Source organism: Panulirus ornatus, chromosome 13 (assembly GCF_036320965.1).
Source record: "Panulirus ornatus isolate Po-2019 chromosome 13, ASM3632096v1, whole genome shotgun sequence".
Taxonomy (NCBI): Eukaryota; Metazoa; Arthropoda; class Malacostraca; order Decapoda; family Palinuridae; genus Panulirus; species Panulirus ornatus.
In genome coordinates, this window is record NC_092236.1 from 47,614,800 (window position 1) to 47,642,334 (window position 27,535).

The window sequence follows — 27,535 nt, forward strand, 5'->3', positions numbered from 1 at the left end:
CATGTATATACATACGTCCACACACGCAAAATATACATACCTACACAGCTTTCCATGGTTTACCCCAGACGCTTCACATGCCCCGATTCAATCCACTGACATCACGTCAACCCCGGTATACCACATCGCTCCAATTCACTCTATTCCTTGCCCTCCTTTCACCCTCATGCATGTTCAGGCCCCGATCACACAAAATATTTTTCACTCCATCTTTCCACCTCCAATTTGGTCTCCCTCTTCTCCTCGTTCCCTCCACCTCCGACACATATATCCTCTTGGTCAATATTTCCTCACTCATTCTCTCCATGTGCCCAAACCATTTCAAAACACCCTCTTCTGCTCTCTCAACCACGCTCTTTTTATTTCCACACATCTCTCTTACCCTTACGTTACTTACTCGATCAAACCACCTCACACCACACATTGTCCTCAAACATCTCATTTCCAGCACATCCATCCTCCTGCACACAACTCTATCCATAGCCCACACCTCGCAACCATACAACATTGTTGGAACCACTATTCCTTCAAACATACCCATTTTTGCTTTCCGAGATAATGTTCTCGACTTCCACACATTCTTCAAGGCTCCCAGAATTTTCGCCCCCTCCCCCACCCTATGATCCACTTCCGCTTCCATGGTTCCATCTGCTGCCAGATCCACTCCCAGATATCTAAAACACTTCACTTCCTCCTGTTTTTCTCCATTCAAACTCACCTCCCAATTGACTTGACCCTCAACCCTACTGTACCTAATAACCTTGCTCTTATTCACATTTACTCTTAACTTTCTTCTTTCACACACTTTACCAAACTCAGTCACCAGCTTCTGCAGTTTCTCACATGAATCAGCCACCAGCGCTGTATCATCAGCGAACAACAACTGACTCACTTCCCAAGCTCTCTCATCCCCAACAGACTTCATACTTGCCCCTCTTTCCAAAACTCTTACTTATATATATATATATATATATATATATATATATATATATATATATATATATATATATATATATATATATATATTTGAGTGAGTGCTCAAATTACAGAGGTATAAGTTTGTTGAGTATTCCTGGTAAATTATATGGGAGGGTATTGATTGAGAGGGTGAAGGCATGTACAGAGCATCAGATTGGGGAAGAGCAGTGTGGTTTCAGAAGTGGTAGAGGATGTGTGGATCAGGTGTTTGCTTTGAAGAATGTATGTGAGAAATACTTAGAAAAGCAAATGGATTTGTATGTAGCATTTATGGATCTGGAGAAGGCATATGATAGAGTTGATAGAGATGCTCTGTGGAAGGTATTAAGAATATATGGTGTGGGAGGAAAGTTGTTAGAAGCAGTGAAAAGTTTTTATCGAGGATGTAAGGCATGTGTACGTGTAGGAAAAGAGGAAAGTGATTGGTTCTCAGTGAATGTAGGTTTGCAGCAGGGGTGTGTGATGTCTCCATGGTTGTTTAATTTGTTTATGGATGGGGTTGTTAGGGAGGTAAATGCAAGAGTTTTGGAAAGAGGGGCAAGTATGAAGTCTGTTGGGGATGAGAGAGCTTGGGAAGTGAGTCAGTTGTTGTTCGCTGATGATACAGCGCTGGTGGCTGATTCATGCGAGAAACTGCTGAAGCTGGTGACTGAGTTTGGTAAAGTGTGTGGAAGAAGAAAGTTAAGAGTAAATGTGAATAAGAGCAAGGTTATTAGGTACAGTAGGGTTGAGGGTCAAGTCAATTGGGAGGTGAGTTTGAATGGAGAAAAACTGGAGGAAGTGAAGTGTTTTAGATATCTGGGAGTGGATCTGGCAGCGGATGGAACCATGGAAGCGGAAGTGGATCATAGGGTGGGGGAGGGGGCGAAAATTCTGGGGGCCTTGAAGAATGTGTGGAAGTCGAGAACATTATCTCGGAAAGCAAAAATGGGTATGTTTGAAGGAATAGTGGTTCCAACAATGTTGTATGGTTGCAAGGCGTGGGCTATGGATAGAGTTGTGCGCAGGAGGATGGATGTGCTGGAAATGAGATGTTTGAGGACAATGTGTGGTGTGAGGTGGTTTGATCGAGTGAGTAACGTAAGGGTAAGAGAGATGTGTGGAAATAAAAAGAGCGTGGTTGAGAGAGCAGAAGAGGGTGTTTTGAAGTGGTTTGGGCACATGGAGAGAATGAGTGAGGAAAGATTGACCAAGAGGATATATGTGTCGGAGGTGGAGGGAACGAGGAGAAGTGGGAGACCAAATTGGAGATGGAAAGATGGAGTGAAAAAGATTTTGTGTGATCGGGGCCTGAACATGCAGGAGGGTGAAAGGAGGGCAAGGAATAGAGTGAATTGGAGCGATGTGGTATACCGGGGTTGACGTGCTGTCAGTGGATTGAATCAAGGCATGTGAAGCGACTGGGGTAAACCATGGAAAGCTGTGTAGGTATGTATATTTGCGTGTGTGGACGTATGTATATACATGTGTATGGGGGGGGGTTGGGCCATTTCTTTCGTCTGTTTCCTTGCGCTACCTCACAAACGCGGGAGACAGCGACAAAGTATAATAAAAAAAAAATATATATATATATATATATATATATATATATATATATATATATATATATATATATATATATATATATCCCTGGGGATAGGGGATTAAGAATACTTCCCACGTATTCCCTGCGTGTCGTAGAAGGCGACTAAAAGGGGAGGGAGCGGGGGGCTGGACGTCCTCCCCTCTCGTTTTTTTTTTTTTTTTTTTTTTTTTTTTTTTTTTTTTTTCTCCAAAAGAAGGAACAGAGGGGGTCAGGTGAGGATATTCCAAAAAAGGCCCAGTCCTCTGTTCTTAATGCTACCTCGCTAACGCGGGAAATGGCGAATAGTTTAAAAGAAAAAGAATATATATATATATATATATATATATATATATATATATATAGATATATAGATATATGCATATTATACTTTTTCGATGTCTCCCGCGTTAGCGAGGTAGCGCAAGGAAACAGATGAAAGAATGGCCCAAAACATACACATGTATATACATACACGTCTACACACACACCACATATACATATATGTACACACACAGCCATATACATATATACACACATGTACATAATTCATACTGTCTGCCCTTATTCATTACCATCGCCACCCCACCACACATGAAATGAAAACCCTCTCCCCCTCATGTGCACGAGGTAGCACTAGGAAAAGACAACAAAGGCCACATTCATTCACTCTTAGTCTCTAGCTGTCATGTATTATGCACCGAAACCACAGCTCCCTTTCCACATCCAGGCCCCAGAAAACTTTCCATGGTTTACCCCAGGCGCTTCACATGCCCTGGTTCAATCTATTGACAGCACATCGACCCCAGTATACCACATCATTCCAATTCACTCTATTTCTTGTACACCTTTCACCCTCCTGCATGTTCAGGCCCCGATCACTCAAAATCTTTTTCACTCCATCTTTCCACCTCCAATTTGGTCTCCCACTTCTCGTTCCCTCCACCTCTGACACATATATCCGCTTTGTCAATCTTTCCTCACTCATTCTCTCCATGTGACCAAACCATTTCAAAACACCCTCTTCCGCTCTCTCAACCACAGTTTCATTACCACACATCTCTCTCACCCTTTCATTACTTACTCGATCAAACCACCTCACACCACATACTGTCCTCAAACATCTCATTTCCAGCACATCCACCCTCCTCTGCACAATTCTATCTATAGCCCATGCCTCGCAACCATATAACATTGTTGGAACCCCTATTCCTTCAAACATACCCATTTTTGCTTTCCAAGTTAATGTTCTCGACTTCCACACATTTTCCAACGCTCCCAGAACTTTCGCCCCCTCCCCCACCCTGTGATTCATTTCCGCTTCCATGGTTCCATCCTCCAGTTTTTCTCCATTCAAACTTACCTCCCAATTAACTTGTCCCTCAACCCAACTGTACCTAATAACCTTGCTCTTATTCACATTTACTCTCAGCTTTCTTATACACACTTTACCAAACTCAGTCACCAGCTTCTGCAGTTTCTCACCCGAATCAGCCACCAATGCTGTATCATCAGCAAACAACAACTGACTCACTTCCCAAGCTCTTTCATCCACAACAGTCTGCATACTTGCACCTGTTTCCAAAACTCTTGCATTCACCTCCCTAACAACCCCATCATAAACAAATTAAACAACTTTGGAGACATCACGCACCCGTGCCGCAAACCAACATTCACTGAGAACCAATCATTTTCCTCTCTTCCTACACATACACATGCCTTACATCCTTGAGAAAAACTTTTCACTGCTTCTAACAACTTACCTCCCACACCATATATTCTTATTACCTTCCACAGAGCATCTGCATCAACTCTTATCATATGCCTTCTCCAGATCCATAAATGCTACATACAAATCCATTTGCTTTTCTAAGTATTTCTCACATACATTTTTCAAAGGAAACACCTGATCTACACATCCTCTATCACTTCTAAAACCACACTGCTCTTCCCCAATCTGGTGCACTGTACAAGCCTTCACCCTTTCAATCAATACCCTCCCATATAATTTCCCAGGAATACTGAACAAACTTACACCTCTGTAATTTGAGCACTCACTCTTATCCCCTTTGCCTTTGTATAATGGCACTATGCAAGCTTTCCGCCAGTCCTCAGGCACCTCCCCATGAGTCATACATACATTAAATAACCTTACCGTCCAGTCAACAATACAGTCACCCCCTTTTTTAATAAATTCCACTGCAATACCATCCCGCTGCCTTGCTGGCTTTCATCTTCCGCAAAGCTTTTACTACCTCTTTTCTGTTTACCAAATCATTCTCCCTAACCCTCTCACTTTCCACGCCACCTTGACCAAAACACCCTATATCTGCCACTCTATTATCAAACACGTTCAACAAACCTTCAAAATACTCACTCCATCTCCTTCTCACATCACCACTACTTGTTATCACCTCCCCATTAGCCCCCTTCACTGATGTTCCCATTTGTTCCCTTGTCTTACGCACTTTGTTTACCTCTTCCAAAACATCATCTTATTCTCCCTAAAATCTATTGATACTCTCTCACCCCAACTCTCATTTGCCCTCTTTTTTTGCCTCTTGCACCTTTCTCTTGACCTCCTGCCTTTCTTTTATACATCTCCCACTCATTTGCATTATTTCCCAGCAAAACTCATCCAAATGCCTCTCTTTTCTTTTTCACTAATAATCTTACTTCTTCATCCCTCCACTCACAACCCTTTCTAATCTGCCCACCTCCCACGCTTCTCATGCCACAAGCATCTTTTGCACAAGCCAATACTGCTTCCCTAAATACATCCCATTCCTCCCCCACTCCCCTTACCTCCTTTCTTCTCACCTTTTTCCATTCTGTACTCAGTCTCTCCTGGTACTTACTCACACAAGTCTCCTTCCCAAGTTCACTTACTCTCACCACTCTCTTCACCCCAACATTCTCTCTTCTTTTCTGAAAACCTCTACAAATCTTCACCTTCGCCTCCACAAGATAATGATCAGACATCCCTCCAGTTGCACCTCTCGGCACATTAACATCCAAAAGTCTCTCTTTTGCGTGCCTATCAATTAACACGTAATCCAATAACGCTCTCTTGCCGTCTCTCCTACTTACATACGTATTTATGTATATCTCTTTAAACCAGGTATTCCCAATCACCAGTCCTTTTTCTGCACATAAATCTACAAGCTCTTCATCATTTCCATGTACAACACTGAACACCCCATGTACACCAATTATTCCCTCAACTCCCACATTACTCACCTTTGCATTCAAATCACCCAGCACTATAACCCAGTTTCATGCATCAAAACTACTAACACACTCACTCAGCTTCTCCCAAAACACTTGCCTCTCATGATCTTTATTCTCATGCCCAGGTGCATATGCAACAATAATCACCCATCTCTCTCCATCCACTTTCAGTTTTACCCATATCAATCTAGAGTTTACTTTCTTGCAGTCCATCACATACTCCTACCACTCCTGTTTCAGGAGTAGTGCTACTCCCTCCCTTGCTCTTGTCTTCTCACTAAACCCTGACTTTACTCCCAAGACATTCCCAAACCACTCTTCTCCTTTACCCCTGAGCTTCGTTTCACTCAGAGTCAAAACATCCAGGTTCCTTTCCTCAAACATACTACCTATCTCTCCTTTTTTCTCATCTTGGGTAAATCCACACACATTTAGACATCCTAATCTGAGCCTTCGAGGAGGATGAGCTTTCCCCGCATGACTCCTTCTTCTTTTTCCCCCTTTAGGGAGTTAAAATACAAGGAGGGGAGGGTTTCCAGCCCCCCACCCACTCCCGTCCCCTTTAGTTGCCTTCTACGACATGTGAGGAATGCGTGGGAAGTATTCTTTCTCCCGTATCCCCAGGGATAAGCTTATAAATTAAAAATGATAATATAGTGTTTTCTTGTAGGTCAGCACAGCGACGGCGTTCTGGGTATGGATCTCTTCGTCGAGCTTTGTGTTCAGTGTTCGACCTGGAAGAGTTGGATCTTCGTGTTGTGTTGGCCCAGGCAGAAATCCTTGAGCCTGGTTTTTATTCTTATGTGACATCAATGTCCCAGTGAACATTCTTTTTGGCATTGTAAAGATTGATTCTTTAAGATTAATTTTTGCCTCAGGAAACAATGGTAAATACCAGTTTACAGTAAACTTTTATTTTACTTTGAAATAGAAAATATATCAGAATTACAAGATGGTGTCAGAAACTGGAAATTGACTACACAGAACATGAAGATTATAATGCACAAAATCTTGACTATTCAGTAATATTATCATCCATAACTCACCTAGAAAATATATTTCAATAATTGGCATATTATGGTGTAAGGTTATATGATGAGCCTCTTGCTATATTTTTCTAGAAAACCATAATCTTTTACAAATTTTTAATGTATTGAACATGAAGGATATTAATTTGTAGGGGAGAAATGAATCCTTTTAGTAGTTTAGAAAATCATTTGATTGAACTGAGTGAAATGAAGTAGAAGAAAAATAATTGTATGCCCAATATTTTCTTTAAACCAGTCAGACAGTGGTAAGACTGATCCACATTGGGTTATTACAAAACTTGCAAGTCATACATATGTCAGATTCTGTCCTCAGGGTGAAATGTGTACATTTAGGCTGTATTCATGTAGCAAGTGTAAAATTTTTATCTATACTTAAAATGTATAATCAGTAAAATGTTGTATGCTTGACTATTGAAATGTAAAATCTTGTGCTGATTCATATTGTGAAGATTTCAGCTAAATGGTAAAATCAAGTAAAATTTCACATTTTCATTGGTATATTTACACAGGACTTCTGAAGAATCAAGACTACAAAATCTTTAGGCTTCTCTCTCATTATTCTTACCAAAAGGTTCTTGAAAGGACTACATTGTGATGTTATTTGCATGTCTTCAGGTAGGCATCCTGCTCTGTGTTAACTAAAGTTTTTGGGTCATATTATTATGACTTCATACATGGCTTTTCCTCGTGACAAGACTGACTATATGTGTCAATTTTCAGGCTCAAAAGTTGAGATAAATGTTGATAAGAACTAAAGTAAAAATATTTTTTGGTGTGCATCCTGTCTAGACTGAAATTTACTTTCAGCTTTTGTGTGGAAAAAGGCCATTGTTTATTTTGAAGTCATACAGTTTCTGCATGATAAATCATGATCAAACATAAGCAGATGATATCTAAACTATTTTCAGTGGTAACTGCAGTCTTCGTCCGAGACTTTGATAGAGCAAGTTGTATCAAAAGATTTTACTTCAGTTGTGATTTAGATCTATGCATTACTTTGATAAAGACTCATATCACATTTCTTAAGGATTATAAAAAAGCCTGTGGATAAGTAATTGTGTCAGAATGTTGAAACAGAAGCTAGGTCATGTGAATAAGCCACCTTAATGTTTGCATTGTTTGGTTATATTCTAGTTCTAGACTTCTGTCATATTTGTATGCATGACAGTACTGTAAAGACATTATTCTTTCATGTATCTAGTCACTGGAGAAAGTATAAAACTTGAATAAGGCAAGTATTTTCCACTTACTGTATAACAGAGTTGATACAGAATTTTTATCTGATATACTATCCTGCAGGAGATTGCATAACAATTGCTGATTTACCCAACCATGCATTGGTCACCTCTGTTGAAAAGGCAAGAAATTTTGTCCTGCAGAAAAAATCCAGTCTGAACAGTAAGTTGATTTTAATGGTATAGTTTTTGTCTATGAAAACTGCTTTATGCTAACTTTATGCTGTCGCTTGTGATTCCAGGAAAGTTTAGGGTCAAACATATTTATTAGTGAATTGATGACATGTTTTATGCATTAAAATACATAGTTGTTCTTGTAAGTTGGTAAAGTTTGATTTAGTGTTAGAGTAAAGTATTGCATGCATAGCTGTCATTTGTGCCTTCTGTATTAACATAAACAGCTTTGCTGAAAGTTATTTTTTTATTTTCACATTGAACTAGGAGTAACTAGTATATATTAATAGAAGATTTAATTTAGGTTGGATTCATTGAAATAGGATTCTATTGAAAGAAAAAGTGAATTATTTTAATTTCTATATTTGGAAAATAATCTGCAGTTTTGTTATTCATATTAACATCTCCAGTTAATTCTTAAAAATTGGTTAAAACAGTATGTACAGGTTGAGTATCCTTTACCCGAAATGCCTGGGACCATAAGTGATTTGGATTTTGGATATGTTTCATATAAACCATATACACATAGCCTGAAGATAATTTATATGATATTTATAATAATCTTGCCCACAAAAACAAAGTTTGTGTAACAACCTCAGCCGCCCATATGGACAATCTTTAGTTGTTTGACATCACCTTCACTCCTGACTCTGAATTTATATGCTACTGTTAAGCAATCATTTTCTTACACTTGTTCACACATAAGTACTCAACAGTAAAAGAAAATATGAAATACCATTAATACAATGATGAAATAATGTGTTTAGGTGTGGAATTTTCCACTTGTAATGTCATGTTTTACTCAAAAAACTTTGGATTTTGGATTTTCGGATTATGGATGCTTAACCTGTTCTAAAAAAAATGAAAATACATGGCATTTGCTGTTTGACCACTTAAATGGTCCACAGCATTTGCATCAGTTTTAATACTGCTCCTTTTTGTGTCATCTACTTTTAGAGTTGTTTCACTGTTACAGTCTCTTATTTTACATTTGTTGAACATAGTTTATTCTTGTATAATGTATATTTATATTTTGTAAAGTATTGGCTTGATTCTTGGTGCTTTAGCTGAATTGTAAATATATTGGCCTCCCTGCTTTAAACAAGGTAAGTAGGCTACAGTTTATGGTGGACTTTTTTTTAAGGTTCAGAAATATATTAGTCATAATCCTATTTGCTCTGCATTCCATGACATAGAATGTAGTGTTAAGTCCTTGTAATTGCTCAAAACTCATTATTAAAGGAATGTATAAAAAATTATCCAACAAACGTATAAATAATGTAAGTTGTAAGGTTATGTAAGATAAGGGGTATATTGAAATTTATTTCTTAGTAAAGATGTGATAACCTGTTGCTTGTCAGGTATGTATAAATGTATGTATGTATTCATGTAATGTGAGTGTGTATGAGTCAAAAAGCACACCTGTGCCCTGTATAGTCATTCATTAGTTGCCATGAAGAATTAAAGGGGCTGCTATAGCTTCACATGTCAGCAAGATATACTTACTGATTGCCTCCATCCCAAGAAAACACCACATTGACAGATCATATGTACATATAATGACACGGGACACTGGACAATTACCCCACAACCCAGTCTTAAACTCCACTCCAATAGAAACAACATTCCCCAGACATGTATCAGACGTGTATGAGTCACACTTTCTCTTATGTGCTCTGAACACCATATATCTAACACTACAATCAACTCAGCATGTCACAAGACCCCTCATATCCAAGATGCAACTCAAGACACTGGCACCTCTAAAATCCTCAAACTCTGTAGTGGAGTTCCTAAGGGAGCAGTTATATCCCTGATGCTCTTTCATTCTCTTCCCACATTACATCCCATTACCTCCAGTAGCTTACAGTGTGAAGTCCCCTTATGAAGATTAACCCACAGTCTCTTTACAGTGCCTAGACACTACTTAAGTAACATCATGTGAACAAACACTACATCATGCTGTCAGAACACTGGCCTACTCACAACAATGTGTTCATCCCCACAGAAATTCACTGTCACTTTCTTAACTCTAAGTTATCACTCACAACCACTCTTGTAACTCCAAACATACAGTACACATATATCATTCACTTACGACACCCAAAATATGTACCCTTCTTTAAGCTTAGATATTGAACCACAACCACTCAGCAAAACTCCAACCATGCTAGGTGTCACATATGATACAGAAAACATTCACACCCCACACCAAAAATATCAACACGAATAGGCCTTGTACAAACGAATTGCCTTTGAAATACTTAATAGTACCAGATTTAGACAAGAAAAAGAATCCCATATTATACCCTACAAACAATTCAACCATTCCAGATGCCATGTCATTTACCCTATCAAATCAGATAAAACAAAGCTTCCTACCACATAACAACATTTAGAATGGTCACTGGCTGCTGAGCAAATATAAATATTAAACATTTACACTTTTACATCTCCATAGTGTAGTGGTTAGCATTGCTGATCATGATGCATTAACAGTCTGCCTAGGGTCAAATGCACATAGGTTTAAATTCTAATGTAAGCCATTCCTCATCAATCCACTTGTTCATCCTCCCCTGGTTGATAATGTTAGTACCAGTCTTAGGCTAAGGGATAGGGGAGAAAGAATTCTTCCCACATATTCCCCCACGTGTCGAAGAAGGCAACTAAAGGAGGTGGGAGCAAGGGGCTGGAAACCCCCCTTCATATTTAAATTTCTGAAAAGGGAAACAGAAGAAGGAGCCGAGCAGGGAGTGCTCATCCTCCTCGAAGGCTCAGATTATGGTATCTGTGTGGATGTAACTAAAGTGAGAAGAGAGATAGGTAGTATGTTTGAGAAAAGAAACCTGGGTGTTCTGGCTCAAGTGAAATGCAGCTCAAGGGTAAAGGGGAAGGGTGGTTTGGGAAAGTCTTGTGAATAAAGTCAGGGGTTGGTGAGAGGACAAGAACTAAGGAAGGAGTAGCACTACTCCTGAAGCAGGAGTTGTGGGAGTATTTGATAGAGTGTAAGAAAGTTAATTCTAGGTTGATGTTATGAAAACTGAAAATGGATGAAGAAAGATGGGTGATTATTGGTGTCTCTGCACCTAGTTCATGAGAAGAAAGATAATAGGTGGCAAGTATTATGGGAACAGCTGAGTGAGTGTGTTAGCAGCTTTGATGCACAAGACCGGGTATAGTAATGGGTGATATAAATGCAAAGATGGGTAATGAGACAGTTGAGGGTGTAATTGGTGTACATGGGGTGTTCAGTGTTGTACATGGAATGGTGAAGAGCTTGTGGATTTGTGTGCCGAAAAAAGACCGGTGATTGGGAGCACCTGGTTTAAAAAGAGAGATATACATAAGTATACGTATATGAGTAAGAGAGATAACCAAAGGGCATAATTGGATTACGTGTTAATTGATAGGTGTGTAAAAGAGAGACTTTTGGATGTTTATGTGCTGAGAGGGGCAGCTGGAGGGATATCTGATAACTATCTTGTGGAGGCAAGATTTGTGGAGGCATAGGTGAAGATTTGTAGAGGTTTTCAAAAAAGAAGAGAGGGTGTTGGGGAGAAGAGAGGGGTGAAAGTAAGTGAGCTTGAAAAGGAGACTTGTGTAAGGAAGTACCAAGAAAGATTGAGTGTAGAATGGCAGAAGGTGAGAGCAAATGAGGAGGAATGGGATGTATTTAGGGAAGCAGTGATGGCTTGCACAAAAGATGCATGTGGCATGAGAAAGGTGGGAGGTGAGCAGATTAGAAAGTGTAATGAGTGGTGGGATGAAGAAATAAGGTTGTTAGTGAAAGAGAAAAGAGAGGCATTTGGACGATACTTGCAAGGAAGGACTGCAAATGACTGGGAGATGTATAAAAGAGGCAGGAAGTCAAGAGAAAGGTGCAAAGGTTGAAAAAGAGGGCAAATGAGAGTTGGGATGAGAGAGTATCATTAAGTTTTAGGGATACGAAAAGATGTTTTGGGAGAAGGTAAATAATGTTCATAAGGCAAGAGAACAAATGTTGGAGTGAGTATTTTGGTGGTTTGTTGAATGTGTTTGATGATAGAGTGGCAGATATAGGGTGTTTTGGTCAGGGTGGTGTACAGAGTGAGAGGGTCAGGGAGAATGGACAGGTAAAGAGAGAAAAGGTATTGAAAGCTTTGCGGAAGATGAAATCCATCAAGGCAGCGGGTTTTGATGATATTGCAATGGAATTTTTAGAAAAAAGGTGGTGACTGTGCTGTTGAGTGGTTGGTAAGGATATTCAGTGCATGGATGGAGCATGGTGAAGTGCCTGAGGATTGGCGGGATGCATGCATAGTGCCATTGTACAAAGTTCAAACTACAGAGGCATAAGTTTGTTGAGTATTTCTGGGAAATTATATGGGAGGGTATTGATTGAGAGGGTGAAGGCATGTACAAAGCATCAGATTGGAGACGAACAGTGTGGTTTTAGAAGTGGTAGAGGATGTGTGGATCAGGTATTTGCTTTGAAGAATGTACGTGAGAAAAACCAAGAAAAACAGATTGATTAGTATGTAGCATTTATGGATCTGGAGAAGGCATATAATAGGTTTGATAGAGATGCTTTGTAGAAGGTCTTAAAGAGTGTATGGTGTGGGAGGTAAGTTGTTAGAAGCAGCGAAAAGTTTTTACCAAGGATGTAAGGCATGTGTACGAGTAGGAAGAGAGGAGAGTGATTGGTTCCCAGTGAATGTCGTTTTGTGACGGGTGTGTGATGTTCCCATGGTTGTTTAATTTCTTTATGGATGGGGTGGTTAGGGAGGTAAATGCAAGTGTTTTGGAGAGAGGGGCGAGTATGCAGTCTGTTGTGGATGATAGGGCTTGGGAAGTGAGTCGGTTGTTGTTCACCAATGATACAGCTCTAGTGGCTGATTCAGATGAGAAACTGCAGAAGTTGGTGACTGAGTCTGGAAAAGTAAGTGAAAGGAGAAGGTTGAGAGTAAATGTGAATAAGAGCAAGGATATTACGTTCAGTAGGGTTGAGGGATAAGTCAATTGGAATGCAAGTTTGAATGGAGAAAAATAGGAGGAAGATAAGTGTTTTAGATATCTGGAAGTGGACTTAGCAGCTGATGGAACCACGGAAGTGGAAATGAGTCACAGGCCCCGATCGCTGAAAATCTTTTTCACTCCATCCTACCACCTCCAATTTGGTCTTCCACTTCTCCTTGTTCCCTCTGCCTCTGAGTCATATATCCTCACTGTCAGTCTTTCTTCACTGGTTCTCTCCATATGTCCAGGCCATTTCAATGCACCCTCTTCTGCTTTCTCAACCACACTCTTTATGTCCACACATCTCTCTCACCCTTTCATTACTTATTCAATCAAACCACCTCACACCATATTTTGTCCTCAAACATTTCATTTCCAACACATCCACCACCTACCGCACATCCCTATCTATTGCCCATGCCTCGCAACCATAAAACATTGTTGGAACTACTATTCCTTCAAACGTTTCCATTTTAGCTCCGAGATAATGTTCTCTTCTTCCACACATTCTTCATTGCTTCCCCACCCTGTGACTCGCTTCCACCTCCATGCTTCCTTCCACTGGTAAATCCGCTCCCAGATATCTAAAACACTTCTTACTCCAATTTTTCTCCATTCAAACTCGCATTCCAATTAACTTGTCCCTCGACCCTACTGAACATAATAACCCTGCTCTTATTCACATTTAATCTCATCTTTATCGTTTCATACACTTTTCCAAACCTAGTCACCAACTTCTGCAGTTTCTCCTTGAATCAGCCCCTAGAGCTGTGTCATTGGCGAACAACAACCGACTCATTTCCCAGGCCCTCTTATCCCCAACAGACTTCATGCTCACCCTTCCCTCCAAATCCCTTGCATTTACCTCCCTAACCAACCCATCCATAAACAAATTAAACAACCATTGGGACATAATATACCCCTGCCACCGACTGACCTCCATTGGGAACCAATCACTCTCCCTCTTCCTATTTGTACACATGCCTTACATCATAGATAAAAACTCCACTGCTTCTAGCAACTTACCACCCACACATATACTCTTAAGACCTTATACAAATCCATCTGTTTTTCTAAGTATTTCTCACACACACTCTTCAAAGCAAACGCCTGATCCACACATCCTCTACCACTTCTGAAACCGCACTGTTCCTCCCCGACCTGATGACCTTTTCAGTCAATACCTCCCATACAATTTCCAGGGAATACTCAACAAACCTATGCCTCTGTAGCTTGAACACTCAACTTTATCCCCTTTGCCCCTGTACAATGGCACTATACATGCATTCTGCCAATCCTTATGCATTTCACCATGAGCCATACATACAATGAATATACTTACCAACCAATCAACAACACAGTCACCCCCTTCCTTAATAAATTCTACTGCAGTAACATCCAAACCCACTGCCTTGCCTTGCTTTCACTACCTCTTTCTTAACCAAACCAAACCTACTTCTGGCACTCTATCATTAAACACATTCAACAAACCTTCAAAATACTCACTCCATCTCCTTCTCACTTCACACCTACCTGGTTTTACTTCCCCACTTGCCATCTTTTGTTCTCTTGTTTTATGCATGTTATTTGCCTCCTTCCAAGACATCTTTTTATTCTCCCTAAAATTTAATGATACTCTTTCACCCCAGCTCTCATTTGCCCTCTTTTTCAACCCTTGCACCTTCCCCTTGACCTCCTGCCACTTTCTTTTATACATCTTGTCAGTTGCACTCCTTCCCGATAAGAATTGTCCAAATGCCTCTCTTTTGGCTTTCACTGACAACTGTGCTTCTATACTACTTCACCACTCACTACCCTTTCTAATCTGCCCACCCCCAACCTTTCTCATGCCACATGCATCTTTTGCACATGCCATCACTGCTTCCCTAAATACATCCCATTCCTCACCCACTCCCCTCACATTATAAGCTCTCACGTTTTGCCATTCTACACTGAATTTCTCCTGGTACTTCTTCACACAATTCTCTTTTCCTAGCTCACTTACTCTCACCACTCTCTTTTCCCCAGTATTCTCTCTTCCTTTTTGAAAACCTCTACAAATCTTCACCTTTGCCTCCACAAGATAGTGATCAGAGATCCCTCTAGCTGCCCTTCTCAGCAATTAACATCCAAAAGTCTCTCTTTTACATGCCTGTCAATTAATATGTAATTCAATAATGCCCTTTGACCATCTCTCCTACTCACATATGTATACTTATGTATATCTCTCTTTTTAAACCAGATATTTCCAATCACCAATCTTTTTTTCAGCACACAAGTCCACAAACTCTTCATTATTATTACTATTATTATTGTACTTGATCACTATTTCCAGTGTTAGCAAGGTAACACCAGAAAACAAAGAAAGACCCATCCACTCCTATATACATATATATACATACATGTACACTAACATACATATATACAGGGGAGAAAGAATACTTCCCATATATTCCCTGCTTGTTGTAGCAGGCAACTAAATGGGGCAGGAGCAGAGGGCTGGAAACCCTCCCCTTCTTGTTATTTCAATTTCTAAAACAGGAAACAGAAGGAGTCAAAACGTGCTCATCCTCCTCGAAACCTCAGATTGGGGTGTCTGAATGTGTGTGGATGTAACTAAGATGAGAAGAAGAAGAAAGGAGAGATAGGTAGTATGTTTAAGGAAAGAAACTTGGATGTTCTGGCTTTGAGTGAAATGAAGTTAAGGGTAAAGGGGAAGAATAGTTTGGAAAAGTTTTGAGAGTAAAGTGGGGGGTTGGTGTAAAGACAAGAGCTAAGGAAGGACTAGTACTACTGAAGCAGGAGTTGTGGGTGTGTGTGATAGAGTGTAAAGAAGTAAATTCTAGATTGATGTGGTTAAAACTGAAATTGGATGGAGAGAGATGGGTGATTATTGGTGCTTATGCACCTGGTCATGAGAAGAACGATCTTGAGAGGCAAGTGTTTTGGGAGTAGCTGAGTGAGTGTGTCGGCAGTTTTGGTGCACGAGACTGGGTATTAGTGATGGGTGATTTAAATGCGAAGCTGAGTAATGTGGCAGTTGAGGGTATAATTGGTGTACATGGGGTATTCAGTGTTGCGAATAGAAATGGTGTAGAGCTTGTGAATTTGTGTGCTGATAAAGATTTGCGATTGGGAATACCTGGTTTGAAAAGAGAGATATACACAAGTTTATGTATGTGAGAAGGAGAGATGGTCATAGGGCATTACTTGATTATGTGTTAATTGTGCTGAGAGGGGCAGGTGGTGGGATGTCTGATCATATCTTGCCGAGGCTAAGGTGAAGATTTGTAGAGGTTTTCAAAAAAGAAGAGAGGATGTCAGGGAGAAGTGAGTGGTGAGAGTAAGTGACCTTGGAAAGGAGACTTGTGTGAGGAAGTACCCCACCCCACAGGAAACAGCATCGCCACCCCCAACGTCAGCAAGGTAGTGCCAAAAAAACAGAAAAAATGCCATGTCTGCTTACACTCTTTCTCTGCATGTCATGTGTAGTGCACCAAAACCACAGTTCCCTATCCACATCCAGCCCCCACAGACCTTTCCATGGTTTACCCCACATGCTTCACATGCCCTGATTCAGTCCATTGACAGCACGTTGACCTCAGTATACCACATCGTTCCAATTCACTCAATTCTGTGCACACCTTTCACTCTCCTGCATACTCAGGCCCCAATTACTCAAAATATTTTTCACATCCTTCCACCTCCTATTTAGTCTGCTTTTCCTTGTTCTCTTCACATCAGACACATATATCCTCTTTGTCAACCTTTCCTCACTCATTTTTTCCATATGTCCGAACCATTGCAACACGCCCTTTCCTGCCCTCTCAACCACACTCTTTTTATTACCGCACATCTCTTACCCTTTCATTACTTATTCGATCAAACCACCGTACACCACATATTATCCTCAAACTTTTCATTTTTTTTTCTGTGCGCATCTTCCATTTCCTGTGTTAGTGAGGTAGCATCGAGAACAGAGGAAAAAATCCTCACCTGTCCATCTTTGTTCCTTCTTTTGGAAAAGTAAAAACTGAAGGGGAGGATTTCCAGCACCCCGCTCCCACCCCTTTTATTTGCATTCTTCGACATGAAGGGAATATGTGGAAAGTATTCTTTTTCCCCAGGGATAATATATATTATTTATATTTATTTATTATACTTATATATATATATATATATATATATATATATATATATATATATATATATATATATATATATTATACTTATCCATATTTAATTTTGTCTTACATGTTTGACATTTCCCGCATTAGCATGGTAGCATCAAGATCAGATGATTGTGAGCCTTAGAGAGAAAAATCCTCACTTGACCCCTGTCTCTGTCCCTTCTTTTGGAAAAGTAAGATAAGAGGGAAAGGTTTCCAGACCCCTGCTTCCACCTCTTTTAGTCGCCTTCTACAATACACAGGAAATATATACATATACATACACACACAAGGTGAGATCAGGTATCCAAGAACTGGCAGAATGCATGTATAGTGCCTTTACATGAAGAGCTGGTGGCTTGCATGAAAGATCCCAAATTAAGCAAACCCTTCAGCTTAGGAGCCTAGCACTCACATTAAGTAGGGTTTGTTTAAAGCATGATGAGTTCTGTATATAAGTAAGAACAAGGTGAATGTGCTGATGTTAACTACATTCTTAATATATTGGGTAGGTCAAGTGATTAATGGCTTGCACCTCTGTGCAAGTTGATTTGCAGAACTGTGTTCCCAACACTAATCCCACAATTTGGCAAAGGACAAGGATGCCAAGTCAGAATTGAAAATGCTCTTCTTTTACTATGGATGAAGTTTTTAAGTTGTAACTGCAGTGGTTAACATGAACTTACTTAAACAAATGAGTAAGATTTTTAGTATGTATGGCCCATTTAAGCAAACTAACATAAATTTCGTATTTTTTTTGCTTTGACATGTAGCAAAAGCAAACACATCTCAACTGCTTAAAGTGGAGGTAGCTCTCTTCATCTGCTGCAAGTATGGTGAACCTAGGGGAAGTGCTGTATGTGCTGTAGCTCTTCCTTCTTTCCTTATTATTTTCTTCCCAGCTTCTGACTATTCCTCTTTTTTCCACCTTCCCCGTCTCCTCCTCATCTCCACTTCCTTTCCTCTCAAAAACAGTTTTCATCCATACAAATAGTAGAAACTGTATATCATCCTTGTGAACCTTTGATATACAAGTTAGTCCTTATGTAAGAGATTTTTCTTATAGATGAATTGTTATTACACACCCATGTGCTAGAATTGTCATTACTGATAATGCCACTTATTCATGACATCATCAAAGTACCTCACACTAGATTTTCTTTATTGGTATAATCAAACTTTTCAAGATTTAGATCAAATATTCATGGTTTTCTCTTTATTGACCCAATATGAATTTCAAAACTCCCACCATACTGGCATATAACATTCCTGACAAGACAAACTATTTCAGATCAAGTGTATTTCAAGTGCATTTATCCCTACTCATGCTTGCTGAATTAATGTTTCACATATTGTAAGTGTAACATGTGTTTGTTAGTTACTTTGGCATTTATAAAAGAACAAAACTAAAGATAAAAATTCAGCATAGACTTACCACATGACTGTGCATTGTCTTTAAAAAAGTTGGACACAACCAAATACTTTTTAATGTATATCAGATGGTTATCTCTCTTGGCTGTATTGTGACTAGTCTTTATTGGGTTGGCAGCTACAATATGAAGCAGCATTTATTCCTGTACACAGGACTGGTTTTCCTAAAACTGCAGCTCTCATGTTGTGATTAGCTAGTAAGAACATTTGCAACTCCTACACGCTGTCAGGTTTTCTAGTTTATTTTATGTAAACAAGCAGCTCTTATGAAATTTATAGTATGACAGTATAATGGTTTGGACTTCTTATTGTGATTCAGATGTAATAAGTGTGATTTCTTTAGTGTGTATCTCAATTTTACTGTTTATTGCACTAATGTTTCACTTAGTGTAAGTGTAACAAGCTTATGCTTGCTGGTAACTTAGAAAAATAAAGACACCATAAATATTGTTGTAAAATAAAGACACCATAAATATTGTTGTAATGCAGTTAATTCATCTGAGCACAATAGAGTAATGCACATCTGTTAGCCATATTCTTGCTACCCCTTTTTTTATGATTAGATATGCCACCATAACCTTAACTGTTGATGTAACAGATAATTTTCAATGATTGGTGATATATGGATAGATTTTGAATAAGTTTGTAGCAAACATGTAAGTGTACTTTAGTTTTCCTAAGCTGCATTTCTTCTTGGTTGGCAGGTTACCAATTTACTAGTACCTTTGTGCACTCTCGTTTTAAAACTTACCTTGTATTGAAAGATACAGCATATGGTATTGACTGTCAGTATGTGCACAATTAAAGATTTTTTCCCTTTATGAAATGATAGATTGCCATGCAATAGAAAGTACTTGATGCCTTTGTGTTGTGATCCACTGCTAAATGAAGGGGGATGTTGAACTTGTTTGACAACCCCTAATAAGAGAGAAGGAATTGGAGATAGTGCTTCTTTCTCTTAAGTTTGTTTCACACCTTACTCTTTTTTTTTGTACACAGGCACATTAATATATTTAGAAATAGGACACAAAAAATGAGTGTGAGGAGGCTGTACAACTAGCACTCGTGGTTAGGATATTGATGGGTTTGTTTCTTTTACTTCAACTTATTTTTACATTGCTCTTGTTTCTTGCAGAAGCACAGTGTTGATGGTGAATAACATTAATAAATTCATAGGTATAACACTGCTTACACAAAAATTGAGAGAGGAGATTGGCACAGGTGGGGAATTTTTCTTTTTCTTTGAAATAATGTAGCTCCTTATTATCATGTTAACAAAGTCCTCTATCATGCCAAGATTACATAAAGAGAAAGTTAGACCCAGTAGTTACATATTTCTTTCATGCAAAGAAAGATAGGGAGGGACAGTTGCTGGCCTTCCTCACGTAGTCTCACTTATTTCACTGGAAGTTTCTTGTCTATTTCTGAACATTTCTAATTTTATTCTTCATTTTGCTCCTCAGTTGATACAAATGATGTGTTCATCCTCATCTATGTACATAGGTCATCCATCATTTCACATAATTTCTACAGGCACCTTGTACGCACAACTTGCAGGCTGACGATCCACATATAATGATAGTGTTACTGAGAAGAGCATTTTTTTTCTTGTGCCTTCTGGAAGATACCTGTAGTGGCTACCAATGGTGGAAAAAGATAAACAATATATCAATGGGAGCAGTCCTCTGATTATCATTGAATGACAATGGGAGCAGTTAAAAGGATTATTGCATACTGGTCTGAGCTTATTACAGTCTCTGTAAAATATGGTATTGTTACAGCGAGTAAATACAAAAGCTTTGTCCGGAGTGAGTACCTTGGTTGTGGGAGTAACTCCACAGTGTTGATAAATTTAGAGATTGATGGGCCTATGTTTTCTTTAATGAGCAATATCAAAGAATCCATTATTTTGCAGCAAGGTATCACAGTGTTTGGAGGTATATTACTAATCTCTTGCATGAAGGAGGATTACAGTAATTGTAAAATTGTCAAAAGATTTTTGGTTTTGGATTGAATGCATTAACCTTTCAATTACTTTTGTCTCAAGGGTGCATAGGACCGTGTATCAAATATAGTTGGGTTTAGATCATCATGGTTTGCTTTTGGATGTTCATATTTTTATGTGAATAAATGTTTTATGCATTCATGTACATACATACATATATACTATAAGTGTGAAATATGATGAAATGGTGCATAAACCTAATCTAACAAAAATGAATGTGTGATTTTATGCCTTATTCCTGCCAACAGTTTTAATCATGAAATCATGTAAATTTGTAATACCTTTTGGCTTTACATAGCTGTCATTTCTAGAATTAAGAAATGGTTGCAATGCTGCTTGCTACTGTGAAATTACTTTAGATTCTGTCATATAAATTGAGTACAGGAACTTTACATTACCTCTTTGAATAAATATATGCTACTATGTTTTTTTATTTTTGCCTTGATTATATCATCATACAGGTACACCACCGATTTTCCAGCACTCTTGGTTCCAAAGCCTTGCTGGATTAACCATTTTACCATGGTCACTTAATAATCATCAACACACCTCTAACCCACTAATTATACATCTCCCATGTGTCTAAAGTATACCATGGACTGCTAGAAATTTAAATTAAACAAATATTAAATGTTTGAGCACCTGAGCACCCCAACATGGTAAGTCTGTCCTTAGATTGTTTGAATCTGTGGGATCTCCATCTTCTGCTGTTGGTGTTTTCCTAGGTGTGCATCGCCAGAATGATGCAATTTCATCTGCATTATACACCTGCTCAGGATTTAAGTGTTCGTCAGGCACAAGTTTCACAAATTCGTCCACATACTCAGCAGCTCCTTAATGGTTTGCAGACCGCTTTTCTCCACACACTTTAGTGAAGGATGGCATCATGGAATTTCCACGAATAAAGTCATGCTCATGTAATTTAAGTTCTTTGTGGAACAACTTGGAAAGGTCCATTATCGAGCCACCTGACAAGTCCACTCCATCACTCCGATGCTGTCAAAACTATTCCATCATCATTCTATCATGCTCAGTTTTCTTACCATCTTTCATAGTTTTCCTTAATGTCATTTGCTTGGAAGTGCTGTCTGCATAGAATTTCAATATTTTCTCCCTTTGCTTCTTTATATGATAAACAGTTGATGAACCAATCGAAACACCATGGTCCATTTTTTCAAATTCTACTTCATCTTGGATCAATATGGATTGGTGCTAAGAATCTCAGAATTGTGGTATCACCACCAACAAGTGCAGTGTAAAGAATGTAAATCAGCGCACCCTACACACAACACCATCTGTGGCCGCCCAGTATACTAGTCTGGTGGCCGTGGTAATTTCAAGTTCCCTCACGTAATTTTGTCCAGACTAAAGGTGCTGAACCATCAGTTGCTGGAAATTCAGTGGTGTACCTGTACTCCTGGGACTAGAGAAAAATGAATATTTACCACTTTTCTCCCGCATTTCATCAAAGGTGATATAGTGGGGCATAAGTGAGAACTGACAATTCTTCCCTTTTGTAATGTCGTTTTCTAAAAGTATGAAGAAAAGGAGCTAAGTGGGAATTTTTCCGTTAAGGTTCAATTATCTCTTGCTAATGTTTTTCCAATTAGGAGACAAAAGTAAGCTTGTATCAAAAATATCAAACTTGAGTTATGTAACCTAACCATACAAGATTTCGATTTTCATGCTTTTTTTTGTTTCTAGCAAACCAGCATAAACATATAACAAGTGGAAGATCTCCAAATATGAATGCCCTACCATTTAAGATTTCTCCCAAAATTGTTAAGTTTTCAGTTAAACTTTGAGGCAATGCTGCTCTCTGATTTTCTTAAATATTTCTTTAATTTTTGCCCAGTCTACTTTATAATGGTATCAAATGCATAAAAAGTATGGTAAACAATTATGAAATGTTTTGTATATATGTGAAACATCTGGGGTAAGCCATGGAAAGGTCTGTAGGGCCTAAATGTGGAGAGGGAGTTGTGGTTTCAGTGCATTACATGAGTGTGAATGAATGTGGCCTTTTTCGTCTGTTTCCGGGAGCTCTCTCGCTGATGCAAAGGGTAGAGATACTGTTTCCTGTAGGGCGGGTTGGCACCAGAAATGGATGAAGGCAAGCGAGTGTATATATGTATATGTCTGTGTAAGTGTATGTATATGGGCATTTATTTATATATTTATGTTTATAGGCCATTCTTCGTCTGTTTTCTAGCACTACCTCACTGACATGGAAAACGGCGATCAAGTATAATAATGATGATAATGATAATAATAATAATAATAATATTTTGCTTTGTCACTGTCTCCTGCATTAGCGAAGTAGCGCAAGGAAACAAACGAAAGAATGGCCCAACCCGCCCACATACACATGTATATACATAACACGTCCACACACGCAAATATACATACCTATACATCTCAATGTACACATATATAAACACACAGACATATACATATATATACATAATTCATACTGTCTGCCTTTATTTGTTCCCATTGCCACCTCGCCATACATGGAATAACATCCCCCTCCCCCCTCATGTGTGCGAGGTAGCGCTAGGAAAGACACCAAAGGCCCCATTCGTTCACACTCAAGTCTCTAGCTGTCATGTAATAATGCTCCGAAACCACAGCTCCCTTTCCACATCCAGGCCCCACACGCTTTCCATGGTTTACCCCAGACGCTTCACATGCCTGGTTCAATCCATTGACAGCACATCGACCCCGGTATACCACATCGTTCCAATTCACTCTATTCCTTGCACGCCTTTCACCCTCCTGCATGTTCAGGCCCCGATCACTCAAAATCTTTTTCACTCCATCTTTCCACCTCCAATTTGGTCTTCCACTTCTCCTAGTTCCCTCCACCTCTGATACATATATCCTCTTGGTCAATCTTTCCCCACTCATTCTCTCCATGTGACCAAACCATTTCAAAACACCCTCTTCTGCTTTCTCAACCACACTCTTTTTATTTCCACACATCTCTCTCACCCTTACATTACTTACTCGATCAAACCACCTCACACCACATATTGTCCTCAAACATCTCATTTCCAGGACATCCATCCTCCTGCGCACAACACTATCCATTGCCCACGCCTCGCAGCCATACAACATTGCTGGAACCACTATTCCTTCAAACATAGCCATTTTTGCTTTCCGAGATAATGTTCTCGACTTCCAAACATTCTTCAAGGCTCCAAGAATTTTCGCCCCCTCCCCCACCCTATGATTCACTTCCGCTTCCATGGTTCCATCCGCTGCCAGATCCACTCCCAGATATCTAAAACACTTTGCTTCCTCCAGTTTTTCTCCATTCAAACTTACATCCCAATTGACTTGGCCCTCAACCCTACTGTACCTAATAACCTTGCTCTTATTCACATTTACTCTTAACTTTCTTCTTTCACACACTTTACCAAACTCAGTCACCAGCTTCTACTTCTGAATCAGCCACCAGTGCTGTATCATCAGCGAACAACAACTGACTCACTTTCCAAGCTCTCTCATCCAGAACAGACTGCATACTTGCCTCTCTTTCCAAAACTCTTGCATTCACCTCCCTAACAACCCCATCCATAAACAAATTAAACAACCATGGAGACATCACACACCCCTGCCGCAAACCTACATTCACTGAGAACCAATCACTTTCCCCTCTTCCTACACGTACACATGCCTTACATCCTCGATAAAAACTTTTCACTGCTTCTAACAACTTGCCTCCCACACCATATATTCTTAAAACCTTCCACAGAGCTTCACATGCCTGGTTCAATCCATTGACAGCACATCGACCCCGGTATACCACATCGTTCCAATTCACTCTATTCCTTGCACGCCTTTCACCCTCCTGCATGTTCAGGCCCCGATCACTCAAAATCTTTTTCACTCCATCTTTCCACCTCCAATTTGGTCTTCCACTTCTCCTCGTTCCCTCCACCTCTAATACATATATCCTCTTGGTCAATCTTTCCCCACTCATTCTCTCCATGTGACCAAACCATTTCAAAAGACCCTCTTCTGCTCTCTCAACCACACTCTTTTTATTTCCACACATCTCTCTCACCCTTACATTACTTACTCGATCAAACCACCTCACACCACATATTGTCCTCAAACATCTCATTTCCAGGACATCCACCCTCCTGCGCACAACACTATCCATAGCCCACGCCTCGCAACCATACAACATTGTTGGAACCACTATTCCTTCAAACATAGCCATTTTTGCTTTCCGAGATAATGTTCTCGACTTCCAAACATTCTTCAAGGCTCCCAGAATTTTCGCCCCCTCCCCCACCCTATGATTCACTTCCGCTTCCATGGTTCCATCCGCTGCCAGATCCACTCCCAGATATCTAAAACACTTCACTTCCTCCAGTTTTTCTCCATTCAAACTTACCTCCCAATTGACTCAGCCCTCAACCCTACTGTACCTAATAACCTTGCTCTTATTCACATTTACTCTTAACTTTCTTCTTTCACACACTTTACCAAACTCAGTCACCAGCTTCTGCTTCTGAATCAGCCACCAGTGCTGTATCATCAGCGAACAACAACTGACTCACTTCCCAAGCTCTCTCATCCACAACAGACTGCATACTTGCCCCTCTTTCCAAAACTCTTGCATTCACCTCCCTAGCAACCCCATCCATAAACAAATTAAACAACCATGGAGACATCACACACCCCTGCCGCAAACCTACATTCACTGTGAACCAATCACTTTCCCCTCTTCCTACACGTACACATGCCTTACATCCTCGATAAAAACTTTTCACTGCTTCTAACAACTTGCCTCCCACACCATATATTCTTAATACCTTCCAAAGAGCATCTCTATCAACTCTATCATATGCCTTCTCCAGATCCATAAATGCTACATACAAATCCATTTGTTTTTCCAAGTATTTCACACATACATTCTTCAAAGCAAACACCTGATCCACACATCCTCTACCACTTCTGAAAACACACTGCTCTTCCCCAATCTGATGCTCTGTACATGCCTTCACCCTCTCAATCAATACCCTCCCATATAATTTACCAGGAATACTCAACAAACATATACCTCTGTAATTTGAGCACTCACTCTTATCCCCTTTGCCTTTGTACAATGGCACTATGCAAGCATTCCGCCAATCCTCAAGCACCTCACCATGAATCATACATACATTAAATAACCTTACCAACCAGTCAACCATACAGTCACCCCCTTTTTTAATAAATTCCACTGCAATACCATCCAAACCTGCTGCCTTGCCGGCTTTCATCTTCCGTAAAGCTTTTACTACCTCTTCTCTATTTACCAAATCATTTTCCCTAACCCTTTCACTTTGCACACCACCTCAACCAAAACACCCTACATCTGCCACTCTATCATCAAACACATTCAACAAACCTTCAAATCACTCACTCCATCTCCTCACATCACCACTACTTGTTATCACCTCCCCATTAGCCCCCTTCACTGAAGTTCCCATTTGCTCCCTTGTCTTACGCACTTTATTTACCTCCTTCCAAAACATCTTTTTATTCTCCCTGAAATTTAATAATACTCTCTCACCGCAACTCTCATTTGCCCTCTTTTTCACCTCTTGCACCTTTCTCTTGACCTCCTGCCTCTTTCTTTTATACCTCTCCCACTCATTTGCATTTTTTCCCTGCAAAAATCGTCCAAATGCCTCTCTCTTCTCTTTCACTAATAATCTTACTTCTTCATCCCACCACTCACTATCTTTTCTAATCAACCCACCTCCCACGCTTCTCATGTCACAACCATCTTTTGCGCAAGCCATCACTGCTTCCCTAAATACATCCCATTCCTCCCCCACTCCCCTTACCTCCTTTGTTCTCACCTTTTTCCATTCTGTACTCAGTCTCTCCTGGTACTTCCTCACACAAGTCTCCTTCCCAAGCTCACTTACTCTCACCACTCTCTTCACCCCAACATTCTCTCTTCTTTTCTGAAAACCCCCACAAATCTTCACCTTCGCCTCCACAAGATAATGATCACACATCCCTCCAGTTGCACCTCTCAGCACATTAACATCCAAAAGTCTCTCTTTCGTGCGTCTATCAATTAACACATAATCCAATAACGCTCTCTGGCCATCTCTCCTACCTACATACGTATACTTATGTATATCTCGCTTTTTAAACCAGGTATTCCCAATCACCAGTCCTTTTTCGGCACATAAATCTACAAGCTCTTCACCATTTCCATTTACAACACTGAACACTCCATGTATACCAATTATTCCCTCAACTGCCACATTACTCACCTTTGCATTCAAATCACCCATCACTATAACCTGGTCTTGTGCATCAAAACCACTAACACACTCATTCAGCTGCTTCCAAAACACTTGCCTCTCATGATCTTTCTTCTCATGCCCAGGTGCATATGCACCAATAATCACCCATCTCTCTCCATCAACTTTCAGTTTTACCCATATCAATCTAGAATTTACTTTCTTACACTCTATCACATACTCCCACAACTCCTGATTCAGGAGTAGTGCTACTCCTTCCCTTGCTCTTGTCCTCTCACTAACCCCTGACTTTACTCCCAAGACATTCCCAAACCACTCTTCCCCTTTACCCTTGAGCTTCGTTTCACTCAGAGCCAAAACATCCAGGTTCCTTTCCTCAAACATACTAACTATCTCTCCTTTTTTCTCATCTTGGTTACATCCACA

At 39.8% G+C, this 27,535-nt stretch overlaps 2 protein-coding genes across 4 annotated transcripts in view; one reads left to right on the plus strand and one right to left on the minus strand.

Moving 5' to 3' along the window:
• The window catches only part of LOC139752842 (uncharacterized), a 134,266-nt gene extending 113,015 nt beyond the window's left edge, over positions 1 to 21,251 (plus strand). For all 3 annotated transcript variants that reach the window (XM_071668796.1, XM_071668795.1, XM_071668797.1), the window contains exon 9: positions 6,441 to 21,251. In XM_071668796.1, coding sequence (XP_071524897.1) covers positions 6,441 to 6,594 — 154 coding nt within the window. In that variant the 3' untranslated portion in view covers positions 6,595 to 21,251. The remainder of the gene's footprint in view (positions 1 to 6,440) is intronic.
• Positions 18,594 to 27,535, minus strand: part of LOC139752843 (uncharacterized) — a 98,827-nt gene continuing 89,885 nt past the window's right edge. The window contains exon 5 of the mRNA XM_071668798.1: positions 18,594 to 20,460. Coding sequence (XP_071524899.1) covers positions 20,408 to 20,460 — 53 coding nt within the window. The 3' untranslated portion in view covers positions 18,594 to 20,407. The remainder of the gene's footprint in view (positions 20,461 to 27,535) is intronic.